This window comes from Grampus griseus (genome assembly GCF_964374135.1).
Source record: "Grampus griseus genome assembly, chromosome: 7".
Taxonomy (NCBI): Eukaryota; Metazoa; Chordata; class Mammalia; order Artiodactyla; family Delphinidae; genus Grampus; species Grampus griseus.
Window position 1 is genome coordinate 66218121 of NC_139001.1, and position 18579 is coordinate 66236699.

General features: G+C 35.8%; 1 protein-coding gene across 10 annotated transcripts in view; it reads right to left on the reverse strand.

Moving 5' to 3' along the window:
* SCN2A (sodium voltage-gated channel alpha subunit 2) overlaps positions 1-18579 on the reverse strand; it is a gene marked incomplete at both ends in the record, with an annotated part of 89962 nt that overhangs the window by 59980 nt on the left and 11403 nt on the right. Inside the window, 9 exons of one of the 10 annotated variants that reach the window (XM_082658533.1) lie at positions 2913-3260; positions 8204-8491; positions 10293-10499; positions 10641-10782; positions 12342-12405; positions 15455-15667; positions 16738-16829; positions 17218-17346; positions 18078-18167. In XM_082658533.1, coding sequence (XP_082514659.1) covers positions 2913-3260; positions 8204-8491; positions 10293-10499; positions 10641-10782; positions 12342-12405; positions 15455-15667; positions 16738-16829; positions 17218-17346; positions 18078-18167 — 1573 coding nt within the window. Of the gene's footprint in view, positions 1-2873; positions 3261-8203; positions 8492-10292; positions 10500-10640; positions 10783-12341; positions 12406-15394; positions 15668-16737; positions 16830-17217; positions 17347-18077; positions 18168-18579 lie in introns of those variants that run through there. The other 9 variants (XM_082658530.1, XM_082658536.1, XM_082658535.1 and 6 more) reach the window with 9 other exon arrangements.

Sequence of the window (18579 nt, forward strand, 5' to 3'; positions counted from 1 at the left end):
ATGGTCATGAAGACCCTAGGGGCAAGATGGGAATAAAGATGCAGACCTACTGGAGGATATGGGGAGGGGGAAGGGTAAGCTGGGACAAAGTGAGAGAGTGGCATGGACATATATACACTACCAAATGTAAAATAGATAGCTAGTGGGAAGCAGCCGCATAGCACATGGAGATCAGCTCTGTGCTTTGTGACCACCTAGAGGGGTGGGATAGGGAGGGTGAGAGGGAGGGAGACGCAAGAGGGAAGAGATATGGGAATATATGTATATGTATAACTGATTCACTTTGTTATAAAGCAGAAACTAACACACCATTGTAAAGCAATTATACTCCAATAAAGATGTTAAAACGAAAAGAAAGAAAGAAAGGAAGGAAGGAAGAAAGAAAGAAAGAAAAAATAGGGTCGCTTAAAGGTCATCTAGTCACTTCTGCTCTATATAAAATTATATGTGTAATCCTATATCTGTCTAATTTTTAGTGCTAGATTCCAAAATCTCTAATGATATTACCAAGGAAATTCTTTCTTAAGTTACATTGCTTCAGTTGAATTTATGTGTAAAGTGTAGGATATTGTGTGCTTTGGAGGGTGGCATTTGTTTGCAGCTCTTTATTTTCTGTTCTCTTTTCCTCTCTGCAGTCTTGCAAAGTCCCTTCTTTGGCCTGCACTTTCAGCTCATGTGACACCATATGTTGCAGCTCATGTTGCAGTGCCCTGCCTCACACCTGACTGTAGCACTGAAGGATGGACACAAGGCAGCAGGAAATAGAGATCACACTAGGCTTTGTTTCAAACTGCCCCAATTTGCCTTCAGAGATTATCCCACCCTCTCTGATTGGTAATTATTGATAAATGCTAAATATCTTCTGACAGACTTACATTCTCTTTGTATTTATGCAAAGAAGTTGTGGATTTATTTTTGTTTGTTCAATTAACCTTTATCAAGATCAGTGATACTCATACTTTATTATGTGTAAGAACCATGTGAGATACTTTTCAAGGAAGAAGAAATTTCTGATCTTGCTCTCCTCGGCCTTTTGGTCTGAGTAAGTGTGGGCCCAGAAATCTCCATTTCTTTCTTTAAACCACTTTATTGAGGTATTATCAACATGTAAAAAGCTGTATATATTTCAGGTATGCAACTTGATGAGTTTGGGGATAAGTATACACCCATGAACCATCACCACCGTCAGGTCATAAACATTTCCATCACCTTCTAAAGTTTCCTTCCACTCCTCGTATTATTGTTGTTGTTGCTATTTGGGGTAAGAACACTTAACATGAGATCTACCTTCTTAGCAAATTTTAAATTTACAATTCAGTATTGTTAGCTCTAGGTCCTATACTATATAGTAACATATCCAGAATTTATTTATCTTGCATAAATGAAATTTTGGACTCTGTGGTCATCAAACTCAGAGAAGCAGAGAGTAGAATGGTGGTTGCCAGGGGTGGAGGGAGGGGGAAATGAGGAATTTCCACTTTGAAAAGTATCCCACGGAATTCTGATGTAAGTAGTCTGAGGATGAAATATATTTTGAGATACACTGGGTTAAAATGAAAGTTTTTGTTTCCTTGGCCATGTCTTCTTTTCCATTTAAGAAAATTAATGGGAGGTAATATTGCAATACGCATAGAATGTAGGTTCAGTAGTCAGCATACCTGGGGTCAAACCCTAGCTCCACCGTGCACAGGCCTCAGTTTCCTCCTTATAAAATGAGGATAATATTAGTAACTACAATAAAGGGCTGTTGTGAGGACTAAATGAATTAATGCACGTAAAGTGTTCTGGACAGTATCTAGTACATAGTTAGCCATGATTATTTTTTAAGAGAAGTTGACATTCCCTTTGCATTCGTCCAGTTTCTTTCACAACAGAGTTCTACTTCTTTCATGATTTGATCTGACTCCAGGATACCTGGACATTTCTCTGGGAGAAAGTGGTGGGGAGAGGCTATGTGAAAAAAGTGAAGATCAGTGGCTATGTCTATAATCCAAGGTAAGAATCTCCTCTATTAGGTGACTGAAAGCTGACTCCATATGATTTTAATGTAGCTTAAAGAGCTCGTCCAACTATAATGAGTAGAATTGTGTAAAAAAAAAAAATCATACTGAGAAGATTTTAATATGACTCTGTAAGCTATAAAGTATAACTAATGACATTGCTAGAATATATTTATATTGGCAAATGAAATCTTATTTAATACCAAACTTAAAAAGCACCTATGTTTTACAAAGGAAATGTCAATAACATATCCCTGTAAGTGTCTGGTATTTAGTTGAAACCCTTTTTCATATGCATGATTTAGGGCCACTATGTTAATTAAAAAATTCATGACGGTAATATAAGAATTGAAATCTGCCCTAACAATTACAACACATGACTTTACCAGGTACTTCGAGTGGCTTCTTTACCACACAGATGTACAATGGTCATCTGGGTGCTAAAAATGTTACAGCACTCTGACCTTCCAAGAGGAAGAATGCTGCATTGCAGGATTTAGATGTATTTAGTAATACTATCTACTTCAAGTGGAAGTATCAAGTTCTTCTTTTAAAGGAACAGAGATAACAAGATCCTTAAGATAAGTATTTATATCACTTCTTGCATTTACTTTGCTTATATTAACTAATCATAATGCATGATAAATTGTTGCTATACTTTTTGGCAAGTTTCATTCTGTAGTAATAATGATGAAGGAACACTTCTAATTATAGTCTATGAGACCCAACCTACGTTTTTAATTCATTTGAGAAAAGTCTGAATTGAACAATTTGACAAAATAAGTTCATAACTTATTTCGGCCTTTGAACGTTAGACTCCGTAAAATTCACACGTGTGGATATCGAAACCCATTCCTGCCTGCAACCAGCCACAGCTCCCTCGCCAACAGCTGCAGTTTTCACTGGCCTCACCTCTGGCAGGAGCTGTCCAGCGGGAGATGTGAGAGCAGAAGGGCCCCCGACGAGGGAGACCACGCCGTTGCAATCCACAGCACTGTGCATCTTCCCGTTCACGGGCAGAACGGGGAGCACCCTGGAGGCGCGGCTGGCCTGGCTGACGTTGCTGGGGCGCCGCTCCCCGTGTCTGTGCGGCACAAACAGAGAGTCTCTTCTGCTGTCATTGTCTTCGAAGGTGCTGTGCTCATCATCGGCAAAGTCATTCTCAGAGCCAATATCCTTGGCTCGACCTCTGAAGCTGAAAAGGCTCGCCCTACTGTTGCGTCTTGGAGAGAAAAGGGAGCCACGGATGCTCAATAAAGACTATCAATAACAAGAAAGGAAACAAACAAAAAACAGATGAACAGAATTAAGTGCTGGTGTCCTGAACAATATGAGCCTGGACTCTTCATTTCATAGCTGTTGACTCACCAAAGGTAAGGCATTGGACAGGTGGAAGCAAGGGCTCCTGTGGCAACTGCTGGTGGGGTTCTGGCACTTTCTACAAGGTACAGGTCTTTTGTTTTGCTCTCCCTTTTCCTCCTTTCCTTGATTTTCATCTTCTGAGCTCTCATTTTCTACCATTTTCTTCTACTTTACCCATGACTTCAGATAGTCATAAGTACCCCCCCCAAAGACTGTTTTGTCTCATTTCTGGCACCTAGAACTGAAATCTTTGCTAGACCCTTCTCTAGAAACTATTCTTATTTAACAATCCAGTGGAAAGCAATTAAGTACACAACTAAGTTTTGATCCTTTGAAGCCAAAACTACACCAGTAAGAGTTCACTAGTGCCCACACCCAGATGCAGATCTCACCACCAAGGAAAATAAAACCAATCTTGCTAGTAGGTCTGTTTAATTATAGTACAAGGAGCAACTTCTCTCCTTCCCTTTGCATATTTTATAACAGTCCTCATGAATAATTTAAACAAATCTAGCTGAAAGAACTGTACGATTCATTCCCTGATTTTCACTCTTCTGTCTCAAGAAATCTAAAGAGCACCATATTTACAAACCTGGTCTTCACTAAGTATCTGGTCAAAACCATTTGACAATTTTCTAGATGACTACAATGTCACTGTTATCATTCAGTTTACTTTGATTCTCAAACATAGTACCATTGAGCACAACGAATCATTTCCTGTTAATTACTAGTCTATTTTTACAACCTCACTCTAGTGAGCACTTGTTTCTGTTTGTCCAATACCCATTTGTTCTTTTTCTGTTGACAGTACCCCGATTATCTCCAAGAACTGCCCCCCAGGCAAGACCATGGCCCAGGTCTAGTCAATGAGTGTATTCCATGCCTCTGGCCATAGAGCCTGGTTTGAAAATGGGAAGGAGACCCTGCATGGTCCCTTGACAGCCACCAATTTCTTGTACAATTGTAGAGAAAGAGGTGCATTTTCGATTGAGGTTGCTAAAAAATATTGAATGTAAGTTTGGAGCCATGGTGGGCATCTTATCAGCATATTGGAGGAACCTGGAGATGTGGAGTAATACTTGACCCTGATAACATGTTTTGAGCCTTTGCATCTAGCTGTGCCTAAAGCTACTCATTGATATCATTTATATAATTTAATCCTCTTTTTTGCTTAAGCTGGCTTAAGTTGGATTTCTATGATTATTAATAGAATACCAACTTTATCATTTAACCATTACTAGTTTCATCTTTTTATCTCCAAAGGATTTAAAGCTAACTAAAATTATTATTTTGTACCTATATATTTTTAACATTCCCTGACTAATAAGTATACATTTAATTTTATTTTCAGCTAAAGAATGATTTTCTCAATAACATCTATAAACATCTATAAAATGTCTATGATCTTTAAACACTATCTTATGTTATATGATCTTATTCATTATTTACAGAAACACATCTAAGAATACGGATCTGCTCCCACAGCAGAACTTATTTCTTCTTTTCCTATACCCATGTTTTATCATCCTGTTATCAACTTCATTATTCTTTTCTTTTATTGTTTCCATATGAGTATTATTTTTTTTTCTATTTTTTAATATTTATTTATTTATTTGGCTGTGCTGGGTCTTAGTTGCAGCACACAGTATCCCTGACCAGGGATCAAACCCGGGCCCTGTGCATTGGGAGTGTGGAGTCTTAACCACTGGACCACCAGGGAAGTCCCCAATACGAGTATTTTTTAAACTTCTCCTACACTATCCAATTTCTTTCATGTCTCCTTTCTCTCCCTTCACAAGGGACTTTAAATTAGCTATAAGGACATAACAGTTACAGAATTTCTGACCTACTGGTTATCATTACCTCAAAAAGAAGCCAGATAAGAAATGCTTGGCAATAAGAAATAAAGTAGAAATTATGTATACGTACCACTCTTAGTAAGAGTTTTTATTTTAACTACAAGTACTCCCCTCAATTAGAGCCAATAGAAGGGCTGGAGAGAAATGTTATTAAATTGCACACAGTGTTTCTCAAAGTTCAAAGGTGAATTATGCCACACAAGAGCATAGTTTACATATGGCAGCTATATGAAAAATGATTGTTTCCCATCCGTTAGCATCAACTTCCACTGTTTACATTGATTACATAAATCCATAGCAATCAAATGCTATGCCACAAATAGAGGATGGACAGTAAGAAAAAAATCTGCCATACCAAATGGATCTCTAAAAACTCCTCGTTTATCACAAATATGGAGGGAAATAATAACTTCAGAAAGTCAACAGTATCTTATAAAGGCTTCAAAATAAAATATTCAGGTTGTCCTGAGACGTCATTAGAGATTGCAATCTTGACTTTCTTCTTTCCCTTCTCCCACACTAACAAGTCATATTGAAGTCTAAAAAATATTTCATACAATCCACCTACTCTACTGAGAAAATTATAATCCTATGATAAAAGTATACATTATATTTTTTTCAATATGAAAGTAGAAATGGTTACCAACACAGTTGCCTATCATGTCACTACAAAACAATAGTTTTTAATACTTTGGGGCCTTAGGCCCTTGAAAAATCTAACAAAAGCTATGGACCCTTCATCACTGTACCCAGGTTAAGAACCTGGTTCACTATTTTCAGTAGTACTTACAGGGTCTTGCAAAGTGGGATTAATATGATTTCAGCATCCCTCCCTTTCTTCTTCTTCCTTTATCCCTCTCTCTCTCTGTGCCTCTCCATTGCCCTCTCCATCTTCTTAGTTACTTGTCTACTTCTTTATCAGATAAAAATCTTTAGTTCTATTTTTATACACACACCACTTCAGAAACAAATATCAATTTGAGCCAGATATTACATGTTGTATGAGTGATCACCTATAATGCCCAACTAGGAAGCAGAGGTTTTAAGAAGACAGTATGGGGAAAATGTTACGTCTTTGGACAAAATTTACAGAAACAGATGGGATAGAGCCTAACATTTTCAGACTTTACTATTTTGCCTAGAATTAGTTCTATAGGACTTGAAATGAAGCAAATTGGAATAACTCTGTGGTATCTGTTGGTTTGCAGTTCAGATTTAGGTAGTTTTTCCTCAGGTAAGTTACTTTCCTTCTTTCCTCCTTCCCTCCTTCTCCTTTTCCCTTCCTTCAAAATAAACAATGCTCTAAAAAGGGGATTTGATTTTTAAAAATTCACATTTATTAAGATTAGTATCTCCACTAATGTAATCATAATGATTGTGACAACAACATGAATAGGGGTAAGTAAATGTTGGTATTTATTTAAAAACAAATTCTACTTCAAATTTGAATTCAACCTCACTAAGCCTTTAATTTATCCTATCTTATAATGTTACCTGGACTTGGAATGAATCAGGCTGACATAAAAATTTATATGTATTAAACATAAGGCTATGTGAGACTGTGTATACTAAAAAATGTACAAAGAGCATGTATAATCCTAAATATACGTATCTTTTAAATGAAATCAAATTGTAAATTTCCTCAACAGTTTCTTAAGATTTTTAAAAATATTTTAATTTCTTTTATTATTATTATTTTAAAAAAAATTTTTGGCCATGCCACATGGCATGTGGTGTCTTAGTCCCTTGACCAGGGATCGGACCTGCACCTGGCTGCATTGGAAGGTGAAGTCTTAACCACTGGACTGCCAGGGAAAAAAAAGATTTTTTTTTAAAGATATTCTTTCTAGTCAGCCTGATACAGTGGAAAGTTCAAGGGTATCAGTGTCAGGCCAAATCTGAATGCCGCTTCAACCTTTAATAACCAGATGACATTGGGCAATTATTTAACTTCACTGAGCCTAAAAAATAGTGAAAGTAGTACTATGCAGGGCTGTTAACATTAATTATGGTAGAGTAAGAAGAATGCCAAGCACAAAACAGGCACTCAGCGAAGAATACCAGCCTTCCCCTGTCTTCACATCTGCAGATTGGGGATGAAGATTATAGTACAACCCTAGGGCTGCAGTGAGTGGCTTCAAGTAGAAATGCACCACCTAGGTGTTAGCTATTATCACTGTTATCGGTGTTGTTCAAACTGTGACTGTTAACTGTATGGATATTAAGCTTTCACTACCGAAAAACTGTATTTCTGGTAATTCTCTTGGTAATTTCAAAGACAATTAAGGATCCTAAATTTCAAAGTTTCAGCAGCTTGTGTTGGTACATAAGCCAGAAGCATCTAGATATCATTTTCTACACTATGTAAGCCAAGATATTCTTTTCATGCAAGTCTCATTAAACATGAGACAAAGATAATCAAGAGCAATTAAGCACAACTGTTTACTTAGTGTCATAAATCTTCTTCAGTGCATGTCTACCTAAAATTTTTGATTACATTTCTAGAAAAATTTTGCTTCGGTTTCCCTTGAAACAAGGACACGAAGAATACACTCCTCATATGAAGTTCACACATGCAGGGGAACAACTGCACAGATGGTCTGAAAGAATCCACTCTTCACTTTTAGGAACCTGTCACTCAGAAAACCTACAATTAACTGGGTCCAGGCACCACAGCTAAGAAGGGACAGTAATCATCTGCTGATTATTCCTCATGTAGAAAACTGCCCTGAGAAGTCTCAGAATCACAAGCCTTCCCAAGCCCAGTGGGATCTATGCTCTAAAAATGCGTTCCTGAATTCCAAAAAGTCGTAAAACTCACAAATTCCTTGAGGTAATAACCAAAACACTCAATGATCATTACCATTCTGAAAGCATTGTGCCATCCAGGAAGAAGGCAGTTTTATCTAAACAAATTCTGGCAAATCTTAAAAGAATTGTGTTTGTTATGACAATGCAATTTACATAATCTAATATTTTTACCTGGTGTGGAGAGGAAAACCTCTTTTCATATGTCAGCCTGCTTCCTTCTAAGGAAAAACGGAAACCTTTTCTTCTTATGCTGTCTTCAGATTCAGATTTGTGGACCCCATCTTCCTTCTCTTCTTCTCCAGACTGTTCTTTCTGTTTCTTTTTCTTCCGTCTGTTTTTCAGCTCTTTTTCACTCTTGGAGCTCAACTTTGATGCTACTGAAGAACTTTCTGAGAAAACCCCTATCCCACCAGCACCACTGAAGTCTCTTGATTCAGCAGATGCTGCTGCAGCTGCTGCCTAGAAGGGTTCAAGGGAGATGGTAGTTGTATATACACTTTGAAAAACTCTATCTATGTTACTGCTTACTTTAATTTTGGTATCATGAATATGTGATTTTGAAAAATGATTCTCCATTCTAGTATGTATTTGTAAAACAATGCATTGTCGTTAGACCGATTAAAGAATTAAAATGAAAAGAAAAGTGGAAGATGATACATGTGACTTTAATGAAGATCTTCAACCTGTAGCCTCACACTACACTTTCTAATTATCTAATAAGATAAATACGATACTCAAATATCATAATGATTTTTTCTGTGATTTAAACAATATCATAAGAAGGAAAGAATTTAAGAACTAAAGGTTTCCTTTTTTTTTAAATTTTATTTATTTATTAATTTATTTATCTATGGCTGTGTTGGCTCTTCGTTTCTGTGCGAGGGCTTTCTATAGTTGCGGCGAGCAGGGGCCACTCTTCATCGCGGTGTGCGGGCCTCACTATCGCGGCCTCTCTTGTTGCGGAGCACAGGCTCTAGAGCGCAGGCTCTAGAGCGCAGGCTCAGTAGTTGTGGCACACGGGGCCAGTTGCTCCGCGGCATGTGCGATCTTCCCAGATCAGGGCTCGAACCCGTGTCTCCTGCATTGGCAGGCGGATTCTCAACCACTGCACCACCAGGGAAGCCCTAAAAGTTTCCTATTTTAACCTGATCCATCACACTTCCACTTGACAATGACTTTTAGTGCCAGTCTAAATTATTAAATTTAATTCAGTCAAGTATTTCGTTTCAATAAACCTTTTTTTCTCTTTGACTTAAAATGATTATTTCACTAAGAAATGCACAACAAAAGCAGATTATAGATTGTATATAAGAAAATCCCAGATCATGGCATCTGAATGAATTTGTAAATTTCAACAATACAGTTACTGGACAGAAAAAGTGCTCAATGTTGTTGCTGCTACCCCAGTATATTTTATCTGATCTTTATTACATATTGATATTGTAAATTTCAACAGTTCAGTTATTGGAAAGATAAAGTGCTCAGTATTGTTGCTGTTAGCCCCGTATATTTTATTTATCTGATCTTTATTACATATTGATATTCAGGATATTCTGTGTTAAAAGGGAACTGTACTCTACATTCAAGAAAAGACGAATATAGGCAATTGGATTAGTGACATTAAGTCAAACAAACATAACTAGAGAAATTCTTGCCTTATTTTGAAGCCTCAACAGTCCAAATTACAGGATTTACAGAGCGGTAGGCAAAGAATGTAATGATTTAGTATGTTTATGTACCAGTGTTTTCCTTATGCAATCCACAAACTTGCATTTAAACACTTGAAATAGAAAATAAACATTAAATAGGTCTTTGTCTTTCTTCCAGACTCTATGAAATAATCTTCTCAGTTTGACCCTGGTTTTCTGACCTTTCCCACCTCTAGCAACACTAACGAAGAAGCAATTATAACTGAATTCTGCTTCCTCAGAAGATTAATACTTCGACTGAAGGTATGTAGGTATAACTACTTTGTGAGCTTGAGTGAATAAAAGGTCACAAGGGAGAAAAAAAGGTCAACAAAGTTCATTATAATTCATCATGTTTGGATGCCATTACTATTGACCGTAAATAATCATCAAAACAAAATAATAATCTCCTAATAACCAAACAGGCTCCTAACACTTACCAAATACATATGACTTGTTTCGAACATCAGTTACCACTGCTGATTTTGTGTGTTAAATGACTCTGATCTCGACAGTGTGGTTAGAGAGCTGAGATAAACAAACACAAAAAGGCTCGAAGTTTGCTACTATACCTGAGCTTCTTCTTGTTGCTTTTTTAATTGTTCAAGCATCTGCTGAAATTCAGCTTCCTTCTGTTCAGCCTCTTCCAGCGTTGCCTGATTCTGTTCCTCATAGGCCATGGCCACCACAGCCAGGATTAAATTTATAAGGTAGAATGAGCCCAAGAAAATGACTAGCACAAAAAATATCATGTATGTTTTCCCAGCAGCACGTAATGTCTGCAAAAATGGAAGAGATATTTTGTTAAATTTTATACAGGATGTTATGAGCTCACACTCTAAGTAATAAAGTATATTATAGCAATTCTCTTGATCTCAGTATTTCATGCTTCCCAGAAGAATCATTTTATCTGTTCTCACCAGTTGATAAAGGTTTTCCCAGAAGTCTTGAGTCATAAGACGAAATAAGGACAAGAAAGCCCAGCTAAAGGTGTCGAAGCTTGTGTAGCCATAGTTGGGGTTTCTACCAGCCTTCACACAGATGTATCCTTCTGGACACTGGCTGTTATTAGGTTAAAGGAAAGAGAGGAAGTCAGTAACTATAAGTTGGATGGCTGGCTTTCCTGTTTTTATAGACGCCAATATCCATTTTATGAGACACCAGGGAAAGCAGATTTCTCTCACTTTAGCCAGTGCTCAACCCAGCACTTAAGTGGACTGATTTACATAACAACAGAATCCGCTAAATCTATTTGTGGATTCCTCTGTGATTCATGATTGTCATTATTATATTTATCATGTCTCCATATAAAAGCAATCATATTATGATTACTATCTTCTGGGATTTGTGAACATGAGCAGAAAAATAAGTCTACAGGGAAAAATTTGATTTTCACTGAAGATATCTAGAGGCAGAAGTGTGCTGAATGTGGAGGTAGGCAAGAGGGCTAAAGAAAAGATGGTGGGGGCACATTGAGAGGAATGAATGAGTCTGCAGAGTGAAGATTTCATAGTATGACCTTAATGATCAAGCTGACCTGGCCTCAATATTGTGCCTGACACTTCTGGGCTGTGAGACTTTGGGCAAGTTTCCCACACTTGCTAGTCTTGGAGAACCCTCATATGTAAGAAAGGGCTAATAACAGAACCTGCCTCCCAAACTTACAATCATTGAATACGATATCATATGTAAAACATTTAATATAGTACAGAGAAAGAGTTAAAATCAGTCTGTTTTACTTATAAGATCTGGAGATAAAGGCAGCACAATCTTTATCACATGAGCCAAATAAAAAGCCTGATGCTGATACCATTGGGAATTTTGCTACAGGTATTAGCTACTAATGTCCACAATATCATCTTCCACAGAAAGAACATTAGATTTCTGTCTATGATTCTAAAATCTTGTCAACTAGAGAAAGGTAACTATTTCTCTGAATTTTCCTCCTTGCTTTAGCTCCAGGTACAATACTTCTTAATAATAAGCATTCACATGATGCCAATCATAATAATTAAAAGTACTTATTGAATGCTGTAATAGCTAAACATTCATTAATCCATTTAATTCTCACAGCCACCCTATAATTATTCCTATTTATCACATGGGGAAATCAAGGCAAGGAGAGGTGACATTATATGGTGAAGTCTGGGTTTGAATTCATGTAAACTCTCCAGTCTATGCTGTTAACCGCTTTGCTGAAATATGCTAAACATGTACTCACCACACCTCAGATATTGACATTATCTTCAGATATCTTACATTTTATGCCATGAAGACCACATTAGCTTATATAGAATATCACACTTATAAAAGAACATGCTTATGAATTCTATTAACTTAAGCTTCTTATGTATATGTACTGCTTTTCCCTATATTTTCCATTGAACTAATTTGCAAGATTAGCTGTGACCTAGTATGGAAAAATAATTGCTGCGTATGAGTGAGTGTGTGAAGGAGGTGAGAATCCACACTTATCCCAGCTATTATGAGAGTCAGCGTGAAGTGGAATTTACGCAGGGCTTTGAATGAGGAGCAAGCGGGGGCTGGATGGGTGGAAGGTAGCAGGTTATTAAGGCCGATGCAACAGTGTGGACTGAGACTCAACACAAAACATCACTTACCCTGCATCTGAGCTGTTGCCACAAAGCAGAGCATCATTTTGCCCTTCCAAAAAATAGAAGTGACCTATTTAAAAGAGCAAAGAATAGAAAGAATCATTAAAAAAAAAAACCTCAAAACACTTCAGCCATTGTGCCTAGGTAACAAAGCTTACCTTTTCTTAAACCATGATGAAATTGATAAAATGATAAATGCATATAGGGCTAAATGAAAATATTTTAATAATAACTGAATATTAAACAAATATCAAAAAACATTTTTGATTAAACAAATGTTTAGAAAATTGATTTAGAAAGAAATTTTTTGGTAAGGAATAACTATTATAGCATTCTCTATCAGAATTTATTGCAAATATAAACTCAAATTGCTTGGGATAATTCAAAAAATAGCTGTCAAATTAAGGCTGTTTGGCACAAAAAGTGAGAGATAGGAAAGCCCTGTTGCTTCTAAATGCTGCCATGAAATAACATTTTATTTTACAACTATGCTTTGCCTGGACCCAAACTAGATTCAGACCTTTGTTTTCCCTACCAATTTTAACTTAATTTCTTGTGAAAAGTGGACTGATACTCTTTCCATGATACTGTAAGTAAGTGTTTTGCTTTGAGTTTGCTCTTCCATGATACTGTAAGTAAGTGTTTTGCTTTGAGTTTTGGCTTGAATACTGTCTTTCAAGATAAATTTGCTTCTTTGGAGATATGTATTTTCTAAGTATACTTTTTTTTATTCTTAAGGAATACCTTATATATAAATTTAATAAGTTGCAAAGATGATCTCAGGAAACATACACATATATAAACATACATATTTACATATTCACATACAAAAACATACAGACACATATATATTAAAAAAACACACACACACATAACCCCCACAAAAAAATTTTACTATAGTTTTCAGGAATACTTAAAAGCCTATATTCAAGGAATACCCTAATATATTATGTAGGTCAATCTGGGTCATAGTTTCACAAAAAATTTTAGATCCTTACCTCATAACATATATCAAAAAATCATTCTAGATATTTAGGGATTAAAGATTTAAAGACAAGTCCATTAATATAATATAAAAATATGTAGGTTTTCTTTTCAATCTAGACTATACAGGTGGCTGTTTAAATGCAGAATATATAGGTGGCTGTTTTACATGCAGAATATCTAGGTAAAAATTTTTATTATTTCTGAATCCAGAAGCATTTTATAATATTAACTATAGAAAAAAAGAAAACAAATTTGATGACTTGATTGCCTAAAAATTAGAATCACTTAGGGATCAAAAACAAACAATAAGAAGAAAAAACAAGCTGGAGAATATATTCGCCAAAAAAAGTCAAAATGTTAACATACTTGATAAATTATAGAGATCTTATGAATTTCCCAAAATATACTATCACCTGATAGAATAACAGGTAAAAATGTCAACAGATAATTCACATTACATTAAATATATAACTTGCTAATGATACTAATAAACAATTTTAGATTCTACTACATTAATAATTAAAAAGAGGATACACTTTTCCTTCTATCAGAAGATGTTAAAATATGGTAATAATCAATATTAATGAGAATTCAGTAAGATGGCCACTGCTATAGGAGGTATATAGTGGTCTGACCTCTTTGGAGAGCAATATGACACTATGTCTCCCTAGCCTTAATGTCGTCATACCCTTTAACCCCCCAAAATTCTACTAATAGAAATCTATCTGAAGGAAACAATCAGAAATAGAGAAAAGATTTATGTGCAAAGATTGTCACTGTGCTGTTATTATAACATTAATAAATGGGAAATTTCATAAATAATGAAATCATTTGTTTTATTTATTCACTTGTCCAAAGAATCTTAATCTCTTCAGTAAAAATCTTCATGAGAATACTAATTCATAAAACATTAATATAATGTGAGAAGTGATAAAATTTCACATGGTTCTAAAAACCATGAAGGATACCTCAGACTAAGTATCCCAATGGAGTATTGATAATCAAGAGATCAATGGAAGTAGGCTAGCTAATTGCACAAGGAGAAGGAGGGGGGCTTTCCTGGTGACACAGTGGTTGGGAGTCCGCCTGCCAATGCAGGAGACATGGGATCGGGCCCTGGTCTGGGAAGATTCCACGTGCCGCGGAGCAACTAAGTCCATACGCCACAATTGCTGAGCCTGTCCTCTGGAGTCCGTGAGCCACAACTACTGAGCCTATGTGCCACAACTACTGAAGCCCACATACCTGGGGCCCGTGCTCCACAATTAGAGAAAGCCCCGCACAGCGGCGAAGACCCAACGCAGCCAAAAATAAATAAATAAAATAAATTAATTTAAAAAAAAAAAAAAGAGAGGGAGGGACTTGGACATTCCAATGACAGAGGGGCAGGCTTCAATGATAAGAAGTTATACTAAATCATAAGTATATTCTGATGTCCATCTATAAAATAAAATCAAACTGTATTGATAAACAACTCTAACACAATGATTAATACCAAAGAGATAAACTGGAATAAGAATATTATAAAGGTAGGCTTTGAGTTTACACTTTCTCATCAATAAGTAACTTGCTGGACTGAGGTTGCTTAACTTTCTGATGAGTACACAAATTCAGATTTCATCTTAGTTTCTCCATTTCCAGATACATCATATGCACTCAATACATACATTGAGTCAAACCAAATAGGGCCGATTATTTTTTCCTCAGTCTTCTTAATAATCCATTTCAGCAAAATACATTGAATAGTTCAAACTACTGATTTATTTATTAAGATGACTGAAAACTCCTGATCAATCCCCAACAAATGAATATTTTTGTTTATAAAGCATTATACTGTATTGCTGTCAAGACTGGTTTAGGAAAAGAACACATCTTCAAATGGTAACTTTTATCGCGTTGATTGAAAGATAAGGAAAAAGGAGTAAGATACCATTTGATTTCTGTATCATATATATTATCTTAAATTGGTCTAAGTAATTTGGTTCACATCAAAATTGAGACAATTTTCACTATATATATATTTTAATATTTAAAGGACTAAACAGCTTAATGGTCAAAAGAGTATATCTTACTTTTATCTTCAATATATTCATCCCAGTTAAACATGCTCACTGTCCTATTGAAAGTGGTACCATTCCCATCCAATGAGTTATTAAAGAAGGAAGTGATGTTTATTTCAAAGGAAGAATTATCTGGGGGCCATTGCAAACATTTGTTTCGCAGGTTGCCCATAAACAGCTGTAATCCTATTAGTGCAAACACGCTCAGACAGAACACAGTCAGGATCATTACATCTGAGAGCTTCTTCACTGACTGGATTAGGGCGCCCACGATGGTCTTCAGGCCTACACATAAAATCAAAGGGAGGAATTTAAATATACTATTCGACAGCTACTTCACAGACAAAAACATCATGAGCTTGTCCTGGAAAATAAAGATGTCATGCAGAATGCCAACAATATTAGTTTAATGTTTGTGATCGAATAACATTTTCATGAAAAGCCTGCTAGCCGGTGAAAATGAATGAAAGCAGAATTTGTACGTTCATTAGAAAACCGTGAATGGAAATAAACCAAAAGTGTATTTCCAAATACTCCTTAGAGCAAAAGAAATAGTTTTGTTATTCATGCTTAAACATCAACCTTGTATAAATTTTTTGCCTTTATTTGCAGATGTCTTACTCCCTAACCTCTTATTGATTTTATAAAAATCTATATGAATGAAGTAGTAAGAAATCTTGAAGTCACTGAGTTATGAGGTTATATATTTGTGAATTCTGCAAGCTTGAGTATGGGTTAAAAAAGGAAGACATCTGAAAACTGAGCCCCATGCAGCACTCATGCTATCCCTTGCTCTTTCATTTATCTGAAGTTAAGAAAATTACCAGTTTTAGACCTAACTGGTCAAATCTGCAGCAGTTTGAATGCCTTACAGTTTAGCTTCTATGCAGAAAGCTTGATGTTACAGGACACAAACCATGTAGCCTGTTACTGCAAATGCCTCATGCAAAAACTTGTTAAACTCAAAGGCTGATTTAGAACAGATCATTTTAAAGAAAGCAACTAGTAAAAGCAAAGAATCAAATCCACCCAAAATATGATGTACTGATTCTTGCTTTTTTACAAATTTATTTGCAATAGGTGAGAAGCAACAAGGCTTACGCACAAAAGTTGTGATTGTAGCACCAATGCTGCTAAAGTCAGCCTCGGTGTTTAACCTAGCTCTCACCTGGAATGACTGAAATTGTTTTCAGTGCTCGGAGAACTCTGAATGTTCTCAACGCTGAGACATTGCCCAGGTCCACAAACTCTGTCACATATCTGTAATAGGGAGTTCACACACAAACACAATAACAGAACACAAGAAACAGTTGGAGATATAAGGGGCCTACCACCTTATACCAGTTTCTTCTTACCTGGAATTACAGAAATAGTTTTCAAAGCTCTCAAGACTCTGAAAGTTCGAAGAGCTGAAACATTGCCTAGGTTTACAAATTCTGTTACATACCTGTAGAATTAAATCAGAGTTATTCAGAATTTAGGGAAATCTAAGTCTAAGTTGGTCTTTCATCAAGATCTTTCAGCTTCAATGAGTGTTGCCATCAGATTTCCCAATTAAGAGAAAAATGGCATTGTCATCAATCATAATCTCTGTTACTTGGGAAATTTATTTTATTGCTTTACAGCACTAATTGAAATCAAAGCCATGTAATTTACTATGATAGTCCCTAATTTCTCCAAAGTGCACAATCTGATTGGAAGAAAAATATCCTAAATTCACATAATAACCAAGAAAAATGCTTGATCTGTTAAGGGAAACCACCAAGGAGAAATACAGTATAGGCTCCCACTAATGATTTACTCTTCCCGGATAGGAAATGTATTAAGATACTTACGCAAAAGTAATGACTGTGAAATCCAACCAATTCCACGGATCCCGTAGAAATGTGAAATCTTCTAAACAAAAGCCCCTTGCAAGTATTTTTATAAGTGATTCAAAAGTGTAAATTCCTGTAAAGGTGTACCTGAGAGAAAATAGCCAAGCCCACATTAAAGATCTAGTAGGTAATTTACATGTACATATCTTAAAGGAGAAAAACAACAAATACAAATTAGAGGCTTCCATATAGTTCTATATTGGTCTCCCTATAATGTAGACCTTAGGTAGTACTTAAGGAAGAAAGAAACATTACCTTCTGAAAGACATTCTCATTGACTATAAATGAGTATTGTACTTGCTACACTAATTCATCTGAAAGCCCAAATAATATGGTTCTATATGAAAATATTACCCGAAATACACTAGTTTTGGTCAAATTTAAGGAAATAGTTATTAACAAAAATAAATGAAGATTTTTTTGTCTAATAAAATGTGCATCATTAACAGCAATGAAATATATACTAATAAAACATAGAAAGGTGATAGCCATGAGGAAAAGAACATACAAACTAGGTATAATTTTTATCATCAGATATTAGTAATCACTGATTACCTTTGAAAGAGTGTGAGACTCATAAGGAAGATAAAGAGCTACAAATATTGGCAGTCAAATCAGTGCAGTAATTGGAGCAACTTAATGAGCCAGTGCAAGCTTTGTCCTACAGAAAATCAGTGGTTGAAATGAACTTGAATCACTGTCTAACTGGTTTGTAGTAGCTAGTATGATTTGCTAAAGGAACTGATGAGGTCTCAAGATGTTAAATGCACATAAAGGGACAACAATATTGCAAGATTTTTAAAAAATCTTCTACTTACTCCACATTCTTTGTCCAGTCTGGAGGATTACTCATGGTCATAAATACACAGTTGGTAAGAATAGTGCACATAATGAGCACATTGAATAAAGTAGAATACCGTCAAGGAAGACAAAATTCAGTGGAAAATTTCACTTTCATACACCATTATGTCTTTCACCACCATGAAGTTTAGAACTTTTATGCCCTTATTATTTTATTATTGAGTTTGCTTTTTCCATTTCTGTAATTTTAACAACTCCATAACCAAGTCATGTCAGGCCAAGCCATCAATTATTTGGAGGCTACTTATGTGATTTTAGTAATGAAAAAGATTAAATGAAAAGAAATTAGCTCATTGGTAAGTAATTTATCAATTTAAGTTTTTTTCTTTCTTTAATGACAGACTCAACGACTGAAGTGCAAGCTCAGCATGTATGAAAACTCTGACAAAAATTCAACAAGAGAATACCAATAATTACAGTCGTCCCACAGTATGCGTGGGGGATTGGTTCCAGGACCTG